Source organism: Gadus chalcogrammus, chromosome 13 (assembly GCF_026213295.1).
Source record: "Gadus chalcogrammus isolate NIFS_2021 chromosome 13, NIFS_Gcha_1.0, whole genome shotgun sequence".
Classification (NCBI taxonomy): Eukaryota; Metazoa; Chordata; class Actinopteri; order Gadiformes; family Gadidae; genus Gadus; species Gadus chalcogrammus.
Window position 1 is genome coordinate 17,896,685 of NC_079424.1, and position 14,730 is coordinate 17,911,414.

Sequence of the window (14,730 nt, forward strand, 5' to 3'; positions counted from 1 at the left end):
GCTAGTTTATTATAAAAAGACAAGTCCCCTCCATAAGGGATTATCTACCAGCTATCTGCTTTGTTGTTTTTTAAAGTGTTGTGTGACGTGGATATGGAGAGGAGTATTCAATGCTTTCACACAATGTATAATTATTCATAGAGACCAATGCTTTTGAATTAGTCAAATTGTGAGATTGCTCTAGCTCGTGGCTGTGAACAATATACTAGTGAGTGTTAAAACAACATCTATGAATTCAAATATTATCATTCAATCTGAGCCTTTATCTGAACCCTATCAATGGTAATAAATCTTGTTCGGGTTGATATTCCTTGATATAGTATTGTATTAGAGCCTGGATGGTAGCAGGCAGAGAAAGCGATCTTCACTACCCGAGCAATTAATCTATTTGGAACAACTTGAAGTAATCATTTTCACATAATCATATTTATTGCATAGAGAAAAAGTTGTGTGGTGGTATGGCTCTGTTGGTCCAGAATCTACCAGGTACTCTCTTCAAAATTTTGCTGCATTAAGATAATGTGTCTGTGCAAATGTGAGGTACAATTTTTTATACATTACCCAATACAGAAAGTGTCCAACCCAGTCCACTGACGATAACGAGAGAGAAGGAATTTAAACTTTAAGTCAAAATCACTGCTTTCATTTGACATTAACTGGAACATTTTAATTTTAACCTAATACAAGGGAAGGATGAATTATTGTCAAGATGTGGTGGGTTACAAATAATTGTCCGGCTTACGTCAGCTGGTGAAACTGAGCTTCTATGAAGAGTGCCTTCCACCATAAATGGGCACTATGGTGGCCAGAGGTCTTTCCTCTGGGCCGGAACCCCCTCCCACTCTCTCCATTTCCTGTCTTCTGAGTGGTCAGGTGGAAGAGAACAGATGGGGACACACTAACGAGCTTCTGCATGGAGACGCCACACTCTCATTATCGACATTTTGCTACAGGCACGGCTAAATACAGAAGTGGCTGAACGACTGATCTCTGAGGAAACTGTTAAACGAATACACCCTCATTTAAAGTGAGAATTGGTAACAATGTATTTTGAATGTCTTAGGACTCATTTGTTACATAACTAGCCGTATGAGAGCTTATATAGACAACTTCACAACCATCACAATAAAACATTCATCACAACGAAACAAATGGATAGGTATTTCAATAGATAGTTTTGTTTTATTGTTACAAACATATTACTTTGTGATACAATACTTGGTACAGGCTTTTATAAATACTGTGCTTTGTTATTGACTTCCAGAAATGACAGGTATTGCATTTCATGTTTACATTCAGTTCTTTAGATAAACTTTTTCTATATATGAGCTTTTTCATGTTACTGAAGACCTGGATGCAATCATGTTCATGCTTACCTCATCAGACGCTAAAATAACTGACCTCTTTCTCATGCTTTATAAGCCAAAAATACAGTGTATTTTTTATCTGACATTTACGGCCAACACAAACAAGGGTTGACACTTTGTTAATACTTAAAAATGAGCACAAGCTACTATTAACCATGCCAATGGGGAGAGAATCGATATGGATAAAAACAAACTAAAACATATTGCTTCTACTTGGGATCCAATCCAATTTCATGCATAGATCTTACAACTTGCTCTGTGTCGAGGTGCAGACAGATGCATCTATAAAATCCATCTGCTTCCATCAAACCGTATGCTGAAAATAATCATGCGTTTGTAATCGTATTATTATAAATACCAAGGACCACACATTTCAAAAGGGCTAAATTATGATATGATGTGAATAAAACATTAATTGTCATACTTGGGCAATTGTCCATCATTTAATAAGCCGTTAGTGTGTGGCCATAACGGCGGAAGGTGGAGCTCATTGTTATAATTATTACTAGTTGTTAGCTCTTTATTGCTTGTTTATTGTGTTTTTGTGGCCCTTCAACGCAATACCATGTAGAATATTAAATTGGGGGAAAAAAACCCAATATTCATGTCATTTGAATGTGTTCAGTAACACCAGTCAGTTCAGCAATAAACAATATAAATCCCATTCCGCAAGCCATAACATAACAATGCATGTAGAAAGAGATTATTAGCCAGGGTGAATAGGAAGTTATGGGGGTTCAATGCCTAATTTGGTGTCTTAATAGCGGCATGCAAAAATAGCCAGAAGTAGCTAAGATTTGCGTGAACATTTATTAGGTTTCATACACCTCGCTTGATTGTCACATAAACATAAAATCACGACAGTTTGCAATATCCTTACGTGGCGGTCTTATGCATGTACCATCTGCGTCTGGTTTGACAGATGGTTCAATACTTGTCAACATGTACAGTATAAACTAGTTCTTATCTTTACAAAACAGTTTTGTTTTTTTCTCTATCAAACAACTGTCACTAGAGTTTATCTAAATCAGCTCATTGACAAAATAACAGCACAAAGTCAACCTTGCTGACAAAGCTTATGCTCAATAACATTTCCCAACAATGATATTCTCGAAGTGGTTACACATTAGCCTTCCAAAACATAACATCTATGGCTTTGCGTTAACATTTACTGTGGCCCTTTAAAATTGCCACACCATTATAACAGTGCCTAATTTGCTAACTTGTCAATCTTGTGCTGATCAAACTCGTAAGCAGTGTTTGATTTACAAACATTAAATTGCTTAAGGAAATCCTTGGCTTGACGATTTTAGTGCTCAGGGGAGAATATAATGTAAAGATCTGATCTGGGATCTGCAGAGGGAGGGGGGACAGGTGGTCTGCTTACGGGTCTGCTTCATGCGTATGCGGCTACAGACATGATGAGCCCAGCCAGCAGGGGTAGGGGAAGTGTGGTCAGAGAGGCCCGGAGGAAGGGAGAGGAGCTCGGGGCGCACAGGTCAAACAGGCTCCCCTGGAAGCGGATCTTCCTGGAGTCCTCTCGGAGGGTCTCCCAGATGGGGCCCACCTCCTCCTGACAGTCTGACAGAGCCGTGAGGGCACACGTGTGGAAGGCTTCCCAGTGGCTGCATGGTAAACACAAGAAATAGGGGATGAGCAGAGATAAGCTTTGAATCAGCAGAACATTCATTGTTATGCACACCATGAGCGGTTGTGATTAGAATTCCACAGGTTGGTGTTTGATATAATGTTGAAATAGATCAAGTAAGACTTTAATTGCCATATATTAAAGCAACATAGCAGGACAACATGTGAATAATGACTTGATGGTTTGTGTATGGGGCTGTAGATTGAATACACAGTGCTATGCTTGCAATGTGCACAGAGCAACAATGATTTTTCTAATCTGGGTAATTACTGCTGCAGCCATAGTCATAAATTATTTAGTTGAGCAACTCTGTGCATTCTTTCCTGTTCTCTACCCTGGAGATCTGCGGACATCTGGTCATTTGTTTTCAGTTGGCGTATACAATGCATAGCCTTAGAGGATTATGGAAAAAGGCCTATCGTCAAAGCATATATATCAAAAAAGATATAGAAACCTTCCTATACAAAGAAATAATCTGGATTACATTAATATATAGTATGACCTTTCTTTCAAACACTTTTCTATTTATTGTCCTCTCCAATAGGCCTACCTGCACACCGCCTCAACTCCCCTCTCACTGGTCACGTTCTCCTGGTAGTTGTCCATGCTCTCCCCCAGCTCCAGGACACAGTCCGAGAAGTCCTTGTATATCTTCTCACACCTCACATCGGTTGAGTCGACCGTCACAACGATGATGCACAGGGACACTACATAGAAGACAGACAGCATAAAACAACCCTTAACAACGTGCACAACATTTCATTTGAATAAGACATATGAGCTCTATCAGAGTAAATACAATGTGCCGTAGGATAGTGGTCAATATGTGTACCACCCTTTGGCCAATACAGCAGCACGTTGTATCGTATTTAGTGCCCGTCTTAAATAGGGGGCTTGGAAGCGAATTTTTTATATATATTGAATATGGCAAGATCATGTTGTAATAAGTATTCAAATCATAAACCGTTTAAAATTACTCTATTTTAATGTGAACGCCATGTTCAGTGTGCTAAACATTACGTTGATGTTCGGTAACACATTGCATGGAGGGGTGTGCCCTGCAACATAGGCAATAGGCTACTTCGCTACGTAAAAAAACATTAGGCTATGTTGAAGATACAAGAAAGGATATTCATTGCTTTTCTGCTGAGACGCATATGGATGCATGCAGATTTTACATAATTCAACGTGTTTGCAGGTTTTGGTACAATATATCAAATCATCTTGCATTTAAACATTTGGAGTATCAATGTTGGACAATTTTATATAGCGAGATCAAATATATGCTAGATAGGCACGCTTACCAAAGACAAGTGCTAGAAGTCCACAGATCTTCGTCGATATAAATCCCATATCCCATTTCAAGCCAAGCAAAAAACTCTTCGAGCCATAAGACAAGGGAGCCAATAAACTCGACCAAACATATAAATATTCTCCGCAAATCGCAATGTTGAGCAAATCAGATGGCCGTCATTTGCAATGGATTGTATGTTCGTAAATAATTACAAGATGATACGCAGGCCTATTTGGCGCGTCTGGCTGTGGCTGCACAGATGCTTCCGACAACAAGGATACCTGCATCTATCTGTGCATATTTCTACTCTTATCCTGGACTGCTCTTATACCTCTATAACCCCGACATGCTGCTGCCGTCCCATGGTTTATTGTGGCTTGGCGTGAAACAGCGCCTCTGTGTTACATATGGGGTCGGCAACCGTGCACTATCTAATCGAACTTGATAGAAAACAGAAATAGTTTGATCGACGGTCGCATATACCTATTGAAATAGGCTAAACAAGCCTACTACTAAATCTTGAATGGCCATATACAGAACTTCCTGAAGCTTTATCTTAGGGACAAAGCCTATGTTTAGTAAACCATAAATATAACCATGAAGAGACCTCACTTGTTATTTGCCTAATTGTTATGTCATTCTTATATTAAATATCCTACCCTGTTCATAGACCTCAAATGAAGAAGGAATAACACAGGAATTACTTCAGACAAGCAACGATTTTGTTCAGCCCTTTATTTGTCCTGTGATGCAGCTTGACAACATGGCACACATTTTTTAACAAAAGCTTAAAATACTTAATACTTTTCAAAGCCTCATGAGAAATAGGCACACAAAAACAAAAATCTGTTTCCTGATAAGGCTTTGCTCTTATTTGTTGTACCTAGAAGAAATGAGTTGAACTGATGGAAATAAAATTAAACTGCATCCAAACCATTCAAGGTTAAACAGGAATGATGGAAAACCGACAACCAATACACAAATCCAATACCAATATCAAACCCATCACATACAGTAAATACTTGGAAAGCAGCTTGAATTATTTTCGAGCTTTTTTTACATATAGAAAAGAGATGTCTCTAACGCACACTTAATGCACGTACATCTGGTGTGTGCTATTTTTCAAATTGATGCAGTACAGACTATTGTTCACATATTTTTTCAATACATGATGGTGAAGGTCCTGGTGATGCTCTTTAAGGCCCAAACCCCTGGCAGGTGAAGGCAGCATTAGGACAGATGTAAGGGGTTGGTCAGGCATACTGCTGGGACGGGAAGCTGTGCACTCCAGGGCTGCAGAGCAGTGGTTATTCAGAGTCAGTTACTGTGGCTGATGAAGAAATTGGCGTTGGAAGTCGCTCATGGCAGGGAATGACAGCGGGAAACTATTGATCGGTCCCAGCTGCTCTCTTGGTTCGTTTCCGTGGCGATGTCTTCGGGGATGCTCTGTCTGTAACACAGTTGGTTTGTTTAGAATGATGCTGTGGCTTTTATTAAGATCAGATAAATCAATTCAAACAGAATGTTGTTGTATATTGTATGATTCCTTGTAGAGATGTAAAACGTACTCATGGCATCGAGGGTTTCCTTCGGGATCCAGCTGATGTCCACGTCGTTCATGTTGCCAGTGCCCTTCTCTATCTTCATCGTAATTCTCCTCTTCTGAAAATAGAAAAATATCATGCCTTGATAAATAAATACAGGGCAATGATTTTTTTTAGGGAAGAATATTAGAAAAAGAGAAGATGCAACAACCGGGGGTTATTGTATAATATTTAATCAAATTATTAATAAAAAAGATGCCATCATCACAAGCAGTAGTCTACATTATAAGCTATTAACATATATACTAAGTATGAATGAGTTGGGGAAGTTGTTAAAGCCCTTACCGTCCTAGAGTCCAGAACCTGGTACATGCCGAACAGCATGAGAGCCACCAGTCCAGTCAGGAAGATGTACATGAACATTCTGGAAGCCGAACAAAGACAAAGGTTCAGGCCCACTTTCTCATTCTGTTTGGCACATGATCACTCAATACATATGCAACTCTTTGATTATGAAAGCAAGGACCAAAGCTGTTTCTTAAGGACTTATTTTCTCATGTTATTATTCAAATAATGTAAAACTATTACTAAAAAACATTACGTTTCTCCATCCAGCCCCTCCTCTAGCTCTGTGATGGTGACCGTCTGGTTATAGATGGCGGTCTGGAAGGCTTTGCCCTGGAGAACAAAAAAGATCAAGAAAACGTCATTAGTTAATACATTACAGATAATAAGCTTGCCGTTACTGGTAGTAATCCTGTATACTGGTAGCATACAACTGATGTCGTCAAATGCAACCACCAAAAATGTTTTTAGCTGTGAGTATACTGGCACTCTAAATTACTCATACAGACAGATTGGGACCAAAATCTGTTGACCTGATTTTTGCATTGAGATAGCTAACTACAATCAGCTAGCTGTGCTGTGCCAGGTTGCACAGCAATCTGTAAACGAATGCCATCCAAAAGAGCTCATTCTTGCCATTGGTTGACTCGGACCAAGTGTCCAGATGATAATATCCCACACCTTTCATATTGAATAACATTCTTAGTTTCGTAGAATTAAGATAGAAGACTTTACAACTTCAGGCACAAATACTCGATTGCAAATAGATATTGTGGGTGAATCCTCACTCTTTGAAGCTTACAACCCTTTGTAGCAGATTGTAGTTTTACTTCATCACATCAAAAATATCTGGTCCCAGAACGATTGGACAACCAACCACACTATAGCTTTCTGAAACCTCAATGGGGGGACTTCTTACTTCTGTGTCCATGTAGTTGAGGAGAATAACAAGGCCAAAAGGCCGGCCGGCCATGGGTTGAGCTGGGATGAAGGAATATTCAAAGGAGGCCTGTTTCTGGGCTGGCACCACAGTGTTCAGCTGTAGCGCTGTGAACTGCACAACAGAGGAATACCACACAGTTAAATTAAGTTATGACACTGATAGAATAAACTAACTTATGCAATCAAGTTTAAAAAACTAGCTTTGAAATTTCATCCCATATGACATGCAGTCGAACTAGGTTTATACGTTTGATTTTAAAATGACTGGCTTGAAATATAATTGAAAACTATGAGGGTCTCTATAAAACTCTTAACCTATGCATCACAGCTGTGTTTCAACATACGTTCTGGATGTAGAACTGGAAGTCTTGGGGGTAGCGGAAGGAAGCCTCCAGGGACTGGACCGTGAACTCCTGGTTGCCCTTGTTCGTGAATCCTACCAGGAACTTCACGATTTCATCGGATGGGAACTCTGTATTGTTGGGGAAGACATGGTACACACAACATGGTTCAGTGTCAATAAATGTATAACATATGTTCGGTAACATATATTTTACAATCCTAGACAACTCACAGGCAACTCCTCCAACTCAAGTGCATGTGTGTTTTTGAAACACACATGCACTTCACTAAGCATAGGTACGCGTGTAATGTTATACTTAGGAAGGAGGCCCATTAAAACAACGAACCCTCTCCAGTCACAAAGACGATGGTTGTGTCAGCGTCAGGATGGGAAGTAACATCAGCAGATTCAGAGTCTTCCTCTGCATCACTGTCCTGTTCCTGAAGAGATTAGGACACTCATATAATGACCATTCAGAACTGGCCTAATAATAGATTCAGGATGTGCAAATCACAATCAGACAGCTAAATTATAAGAGCAAACACTAACACTATAAGTACTTAAAATGAACTTTAAAGATGTAACAATAAAATCTGTTGGGCAAGAGACACATTATGATACCCAGAGGCCTATGTTTGAAGAACAAATATCTGTAACACTTCGATGGGTTCCTGTATGATCCAAATAAAAAACCTACCTGGTGTATTATTTGGTCTTCCTCAACAAGGACCTCTTCCTCCTCTTCCTCATCCTCCTCGTCAACTGTGGCATCATGTCCAATGTCCTCAGCAGACTCCGACTCAGCAGAAACCTGGCCTGAATCATTGCCAAACCAACAACAACCAAAAACATTTGGTACTTGGCAACATTGATGTACAAAAGTTGAATGGGTTTTAGGATTTATAACGATCTGTGTGAGTGAAATCATTGAATAGTTTGGAAAGCAGTGATGAATGAATTGAAGTGAGCAGCCTACCATATGCTATACTAATTTACTATCAGGGAAATTATAAACCCAATAATGTGAACTGTCGCATAAATTGGTTGGTTGCACGGAATCTATTAAACCAGATTCAATAGGCAACAAACTGTTTTAGGCCAACTTTAAAATGGTCAGACAATATGCATTGCTGAAGGCTGTATACCAGCTCGAAATGGTGGGCTGAAATGATAGCAATGATGACTATTAATAATATTCGACGATGATAACCAAACTTCAAAACTCGATTTAAACTGTACGTAGCAGGCAGGACAGCGAATCAAGATGCTCCGTGATTTTTACCCCCACACATATTTGGAACTATGGTGACGTGTCCCATAGGCTTCGTCCAGTTACGTAAAGCACAATATTCACTGGGATTATATGTATATATATTGATTCCAAAAGGATTAAACTCTTACAGAAAGGTTTCACTTAACAAAAAAATGAAGTAAAAAGATAAATGAGGCGTAACATTCCCAAAATTTTACAACACAAGTAAGTAGGTGGAGCATGGCTTTCATTTCATTTAAGAATTGCGACACTCTGACTTTGATACAACTTCACATACAACTTAACTACAACATGCTTATTGTAATTTTAATGACACTTACTAAGGCCTTCTTCCTTTCTAAGGTCTGAATGGAAGTTTTGTGCCACGTCAATGTTACGCTACGTGATAACTGAGTAGCAACCGAACGACTGTAGTCGACTGTATACTATTGCATACCATTCCACATCTAAACAAAGTAAATTACTTACCGATGGATATTAATCCACATGGGAAGGCCAGGAGCAAAAGGAGCACGATTTTGGATCCGAAGTTGAACATTTTGTGTACTTTAATGTTGGGAGATTCTTCCACACCAACAGTCAGGGAAAGAGAGGGCACTTCAGAAAGGGGAGGGGATAGAACCTTTTATGACACGCCTATTCCGGGGCAGTATCGTTCCTTTACGAATGTTTCTTTTTATTGTGTTTTTAAGATGCTTCGTATCGGAAGACACTCTACCTGTGATTACGTTCGAATACGTATAAGCTCGTCAAAATACAGAGAATGGAAGAAAATATATAATCATAATCACTATGGTTTGGATACGATCAATCATTCAAATCGATAAACTTATCTTGAATAATGACAAAGCAGATGTATCCCCACAGTGTAGATAGAACAACAGTGGATGTGACAGAGTTGGATGGTAGGAGAGCAGTGATACATTGCATGGGGAAGAAGATCAGGAATCAATCACTTGTCTTTCACTTGTCTTTCACTTGTCTATCAATGTCTTTCAGGGCCTTCTGCTGTATGCGAACATTGCACATGCTAAACCGCACCTTATATTTAACTGTTTTTGTTTAACTAAATTCTGCTCTTTTTACAGATATTTTTTGTAGTTTAGTTTATTTATCGACTTTTATTTTAAGTATATTTTGTGTGAAGGGAACTTGCAAATTAAGAATTTCATTGCCCAGTGTAAACGATGTTTCCATTGTGTATGACAATAAACGATCTTGTATCTTGTATCTTGTACCCTCGTAACAAGATGGATGAATTGATAAATTACATATAGATTAATTACGGAAAAGTGAAAACAAGTCATGGGAATAACATGGGAATGTACATGGTTAGCACACTGCCAGCATGTTGTTTATCTTTGACGTCACCGTTTGAGCAGCAGTCGATCGCTCGATTTGGTTTGGTCTGCTGTTTATCCGCTAGATGTCGCACTTATCCACCTAGTGTGTGTGTTTTTTTTATTTATTGTTTTGGGGCCGCAGTTGAAAGATTATGGCCAGGGATTCCAGGAACCAGACAAATCGAGCTGAAGTGTTTCACGGCCGATGTCAGTCTAGAATGATCAGCAGCACCATGCCTATAATGTAATAGTTTAGTGGAGTCAGTATGCAGCCATAATTACTAGGGAAGCTGGAACCAGATAAAAGGGCATGAAACTTCAAGCCTAGAGTTGAATCGAATTGAATTGAATTGAACCGTTATCCCTCGCCGCCGCAAGGTGTCCGTAATAGTTCATGGTTCATGATGGACACATTTTTCGCCACCGTCACGTTGAAATAGGCGAACTGCATGATAAACTGTATATAGGCCTTATCTGTCTTATTTTATAAGATAGATCATTTTAGTTTATCTCCTTACATTTTGGCTTATCTTTATATTCCAACAATTGTTGACAAATATTTCTGAAAGCCGTAAGGAAGTAAATAATAGTGTAAGGCTTCATTTCTTTAGATCAGGAATAAAATATAATAATGTCAGGTAAACCAGTAGACACTACGACAGTTATCGTTCTCATTTTAAGATAATGTGAGTCCCTCCATTTGAAAATGTAATGTTATTATTCATATCCATATATATAGGATTTTTTATATATTTATTTTCATTTCATCAAAAAGTATATTGGTGACCAAATTGTAGTAAGTATTAATATAGCATTGTATTAAAAGGATTCCTTTTTTTGTCACGGAATTAACTGCACTTTTACAAGGGATAGTAGCAGTAAAACCGTGTTGGGATTTATAGTATACTGTCCAGCCACTTATCTCATTAATAACCATGTGAAGTGATAAGGGTGTGAAGGCCAGACTCTGAAATAGGAACTCCTTAAATTTGAATTAATTTAGTGACGTCCGAAGAGTATCACGCTTGTCATTTGACAACATTTCATAGCTCTATATATATATATATATATATATATATATATATATTCTATTTGTATTTGGTAAATGCAAGAAGATGTAGTGATTGTGGTTAAAATGGAAACAAAACATTAATCACAGGTATTAACCTATCAATTCCTTACTTGATATTCTATATCTTATTTTTTATTGAATGAGACTGATGATTTAGGGTTATTAAAAATGTTTATTTAAATAAGTAAATGAACACATTATAAATCAATTTGTGTTTTATTTTAACTGTTCTACGACACGTGTAGTACACGTATCTTAGCGATAGCCCTGTGTTAGTATAATTGTAAGGTTTATTGGATGTGAATGAGTTGGGAAAGGTGCCATGGTGGATTTCTATCAGCTATTGTCAGGCCTATTGGAGCAACTCAGGCATGGTTTGGATTAATTAATGTTAGGGTTGGTTATTCACTAGTATGTTTTTTCGACCTGGATTTTTCCCTGCCTTTTATCTGTATTTATCTGTATCAGTGGTTGCCATGCATTAGATATTTCTTATTGGCAATAGCCTAGGGAAACTGGAATAATATATTTCCATTATCCTTGATCCCGCATTTTGACGATGGATTATTAATAAATTATACCAAACAAAGTTATTGGAAAACTATTGTTCAGGATGATATTAAAATGATAAAATGATAACGACAATAAACCAGATGGCTATTCAAAAGGAAATAATAAAATATATAATGACTAAGCGTTATGTGATCGGTTGCACATTTTTCCATTATTACTCCATGTAAAATAACATGAATCACTTTTTTGAATAAATTGATAAATTATACATTGAAGTAAAATATGCTTCCAAAACTAACACTGTTTCTCCATAACATTATGTATTCCAATAATTATTGATTAATAGCAAGTTCAAGATGGTATAGGTCTTCCTAAATTGACAAATGTGTAAAGCAGGTAAAACTACCCTTGACCCTAATCGTCTGAACAAATAAATACCACATCAGTCATAAAGATATGGCTTCCATGAATACTTGTGAACCATACATATATGGTTATCGACATTCCAACTATGCAATCCACTGACCTATGTCATTCTGTCTTAGAGCATTCAAGAAAGTGTAGTGTCAGAGCCAATTAAAACATGTATTCAATACACCCTGCACCTCACACCAACACACTAAACCTTGGAGTCATGTTCGTTGCTGGGAGTCTTTTTCACCTCACTGTAAAAGTCAGTGGGCATATGAAAGAAGAGTTCATCGTCAAAGCAGTCGTCGTCGGCGGGGGAGGCCAGGCAGGGCAACTTGAGCACAAAGCCAGTCACCACGCCTCCCACGGCGGCCGCTGCGATGGTGGAAAAGATGGCTGCCACCTGGTAGAGGGCTTGCTCCTCGGCGCTGCGTCCTAGACCGGCCTTCAGCCCCGGGATGAGCTGCCGCAGCGCCAGGAGCTTGGGATCCCCCTCTGGAGGAGAGCGGTGGGCGAATATCTCGTACATACTCGGCCCGTAGGTCTCCTCGGTCGCCAGCAGGATGGCACAGATGCCGGCGGTGCACGAGATGAGGCCCGTCAGCCCGTGGAGGTTGTGAATCCCGCACTGGTCCTGGATCCGGAGGCGTTGGGCCAGGAACGGGGTGAGGTACCTGTATCCCAGGAAGCAGGCGGTGCAGCCCAGGACCCCCAGGGCATATGCTGCCGCAGGGGAGATCATCATGTCCACGGAGGCCCCCACCGTCACACCACCGGCCAAGGTCACGTTCTGGATGTCGGCCATGGTGAGCTTGCCCTTTTTGTTGAACACGGCCGATAGAGCGAAGGCAGTCATAGTAGAGGAGCTGAGCCCTATGAAGGTGTGGAGCACTGCTCTGTGCTGATCGTCACCCTTCAAGGTCAGGGAGGAGTTGAACGAAGGCCAAAACACCCAGAGGAACAGCGTCCCCAGTACAGAGAGGATGTCTGAGTGGTAGCTGGTGATCTCCTTTGAGTGTCCGTTTTTTAAATTGGGTCGGTACAGCACAAATGTCACCCCTAGGCCGAAGTAGCAGGCAAATAAGTGAATTACAATGGAGCCACCTGCATCATTGACCCTTATGTACTTCAACACAGCCCACTCTGTCACAGAGAAGAAGGGGACCTCTAAAAAGGCCATCACCAGAAGCTGCACAGGACTGGTCTTTCCGAGCACAGCCCCGAATGAGATGAGTACAACAGCACACGCAAATTCTGCATTTATGAGGTTGATCACCCCGAGGTGAATCTTGCCGTCTTGGTAGAACTGGAAGTAGCCTTGCACCAGGATTGCCCATTGGATCGAAAAAGTGGCAGTGAGGAAGTTGAAGACCATTCCACTGAAGCCGTAGAAGCGTAGAAACGCCAGCAGACAGCCGAAGCCAACGAAGATCATCACCTGCACATCGGCGAAGTAGGGATAGTCTCGGTAAAGAGAGTTGTCCATAGGTATGGTCATGTTGTTCTGCATCTTAGCGTTGGCATTGTCATCGTACGTGACGAAGAAAGAGTAAAGCACCAGAAGTATGACTTCCAGCACCAACACCAACGCCGGAAGGCGCACTCTCAGGCTTGTCGACGATGGATCCATGTTGATGCACAATGAACAGCTGTGAGTCGTGTGGCTGTAGGGCTCTTTTATACTGCAATTCACCTTTAGATAAGCAGCTTTGACCTAAGGGTCAAAGCTTCACAGGATTGACAGTGCACTGCAACCCCACATGATTTTAAAAAGTGCTGATAAAGCTGATGAGACGCAATTTATATCCTTTCATCTGAATATGTTAATTGTAATATTAATAGAACAATTATAATAATTATGAAAGACAAAAATTTTACTAATTTGAAAATATAAGTAATTACGATTAACTACGATTTAGCAGAGACATTATATTTTACCCCTTAATACTTTATGATTTAATTGCATTCTATTATTGTTGTATTATGTTTTTTTTAGACCCATACCATTTGTTTTTTTATCAGATGTTCTTTATGAACTACGTCCGCTGTAAAAAATAAAAAACATACACTACACATCATGTTTATTATCGTTTTATTAGCCATGGGTCATCATAAACAAATTGAAGAAAATATTCCCTAACTTTATGAAACCATTATAATAGCAGCGGACTATAACTGATTCATTCATTCCTTTTTCAAAGGGTGTCTTGGAAAATGAACACGGATAGCATAAATAAGTAATATAATGATGATACCACTATCAGGTTTCTCCATGTAAAGATTGTCCCTTTTTAGAATCTTGCTCTTTGCTGTTCATTACTCAGCTAATAGTGTGACAAAAAGCCATAAATGATTTGATCTACCTGCAAAAGTTATCGTTAATATGTTGTTGAGATTATATCATAAGAGATTATATACAGCAGATTATGTCCATTTGTCAACTGCTGGCTATTATCTCTGATACCTAGATATTAGAGATTATATCCAGCAGTTTACAACTTTTTTAGTGCACTGGACAGTGTATGCTTTCTGACACGTAACTCAACATACTTTGCACTGCACCTTATTAGAGATGACCTAACTATGGTGCCTTACCATTAAAGTCGCTCTTTACTGGCTGGGACCCTACACATGA

At 39.4% G+C, this 14,730-nt stretch overlaps 3 protein-coding genes across 3 annotated transcripts; all 3 read right to left on the reverse strand.

Annotated features, from left to right (window-relative positions):
* Window positions 1-1,162: 1,162 nt before the first annotated feature.
* LOC130401809 (neuritin-like) lies at window positions 1,163-4,900 on the reverse strand. The gene is made up of 3 exons (XM_056605792.1): window positions 4,320-4,900; window positions 3,566-3,722; window positions 1,163-2,992 (listed from the first exon to the last, which is right to left on the reverse strand). The coding sequence occupies exons 1-3, from the start codon at window positions 4,366-4,368 to the stop codon at window positions 2,764-2,766; spliced, it is 435 nt and encodes a 144-aa protein (XP_056461767.1). The 5' UTR covers window positions 4,369-4,900; the 3' UTR covers window positions 1,163-2,763.
* Window positions 4,901-5,027: 127 nt separating this feature from the next.
* LOC130401808 (translocon-associated protein subunit alpha-like) lies at window positions 5,028-9,369 on the reverse strand. Its single transcript, XM_056605791.1, has 9 exons — window positions 9,225-9,369; window positions 8,181-8,299; window positions 7,830-7,923; window positions 7,485-7,612; window positions 7,118-7,252; window positions 6,455-6,531; window positions 6,199-6,277; window positions 5,878-5,971; window positions 5,028-5,759 (listed from the first exon to the last, which is right to left on the reverse strand). Exons 1-9 carry the CDS (start codon window positions 9,292-9,294, stop codon window positions 5,695-5,697), a joined length of 861 nt encoding a protein of 286 aa, XP_056461766.1. The 5' UTR covers window positions 9,295-9,369; the 3' UTR covers window positions 5,028-5,694.
* Window positions 9,370-12,303: 2,934 nt separating this feature from the next.
* Window positions 12,304-13,725, reverse strand: LOC130402410 (ammonium transporter Rh type B-like). Its single transcript, XM_056606562.1, has one exon. It carries the CDS (start codon window positions 13,723-13,725, stop codon window positions 12,304-12,306), a length of 1,422 nt encoding a protein of 473 aa, XP_056462537.1.
* Window positions 13,726-14,730: the final 1,005 nt, after the last annotated feature.

Coding starts and splice junctions, on each gene's coding strand:
- LOC130401809 (XM_056605792.1), bottom strand. CDS start 4,368: ATGGGATTTATATCGACGAAGATCTGTGGACTTCTAGCACTTGTCTTT. Junction 3,723..4,319: donor ACTTCTAGCACTTGTCTTTG/GTAAGCGTGCCT, acceptor TCTTCTATGTAG/TGTCCCTGTGCATCATCGTT. Junction 2,993..3,565: donor GGAGTTGAGGCGGTGTGCAG/GTAGGCCTATTG, acceptor TTTACCATGCAG/CCACTGGGAAGCCTTCCACA.
- LOC130401808 (XM_056605791.1), bottom strand. CDS start 9,294: ATGTTCAACTTCGGATCCAAAATCGTGCTCCTTTTGCTCCTGGCCTTC. Junction 7,613..7,829: donor CGTCTTTGTGACTGGAGAGG/GTTCGTTGTTTT, acceptor CCAACAATACAG/AGTTCCCATCCGATGAAATC. Junction 5,760..5,877: donor GGAAACCCTCGATGCCATGA/GTACGTTTTACA, acceptor ACTGTGTTACAG/ACAGAGCATCCCCGAAGACA.
- LOC130402410 (XM_056606562.1), bottom strand. CDS start 13,725: ATGGATCCATCGTCGACAAGCCTGAGAGTGCGCCTTCCGGCGTTGGTG.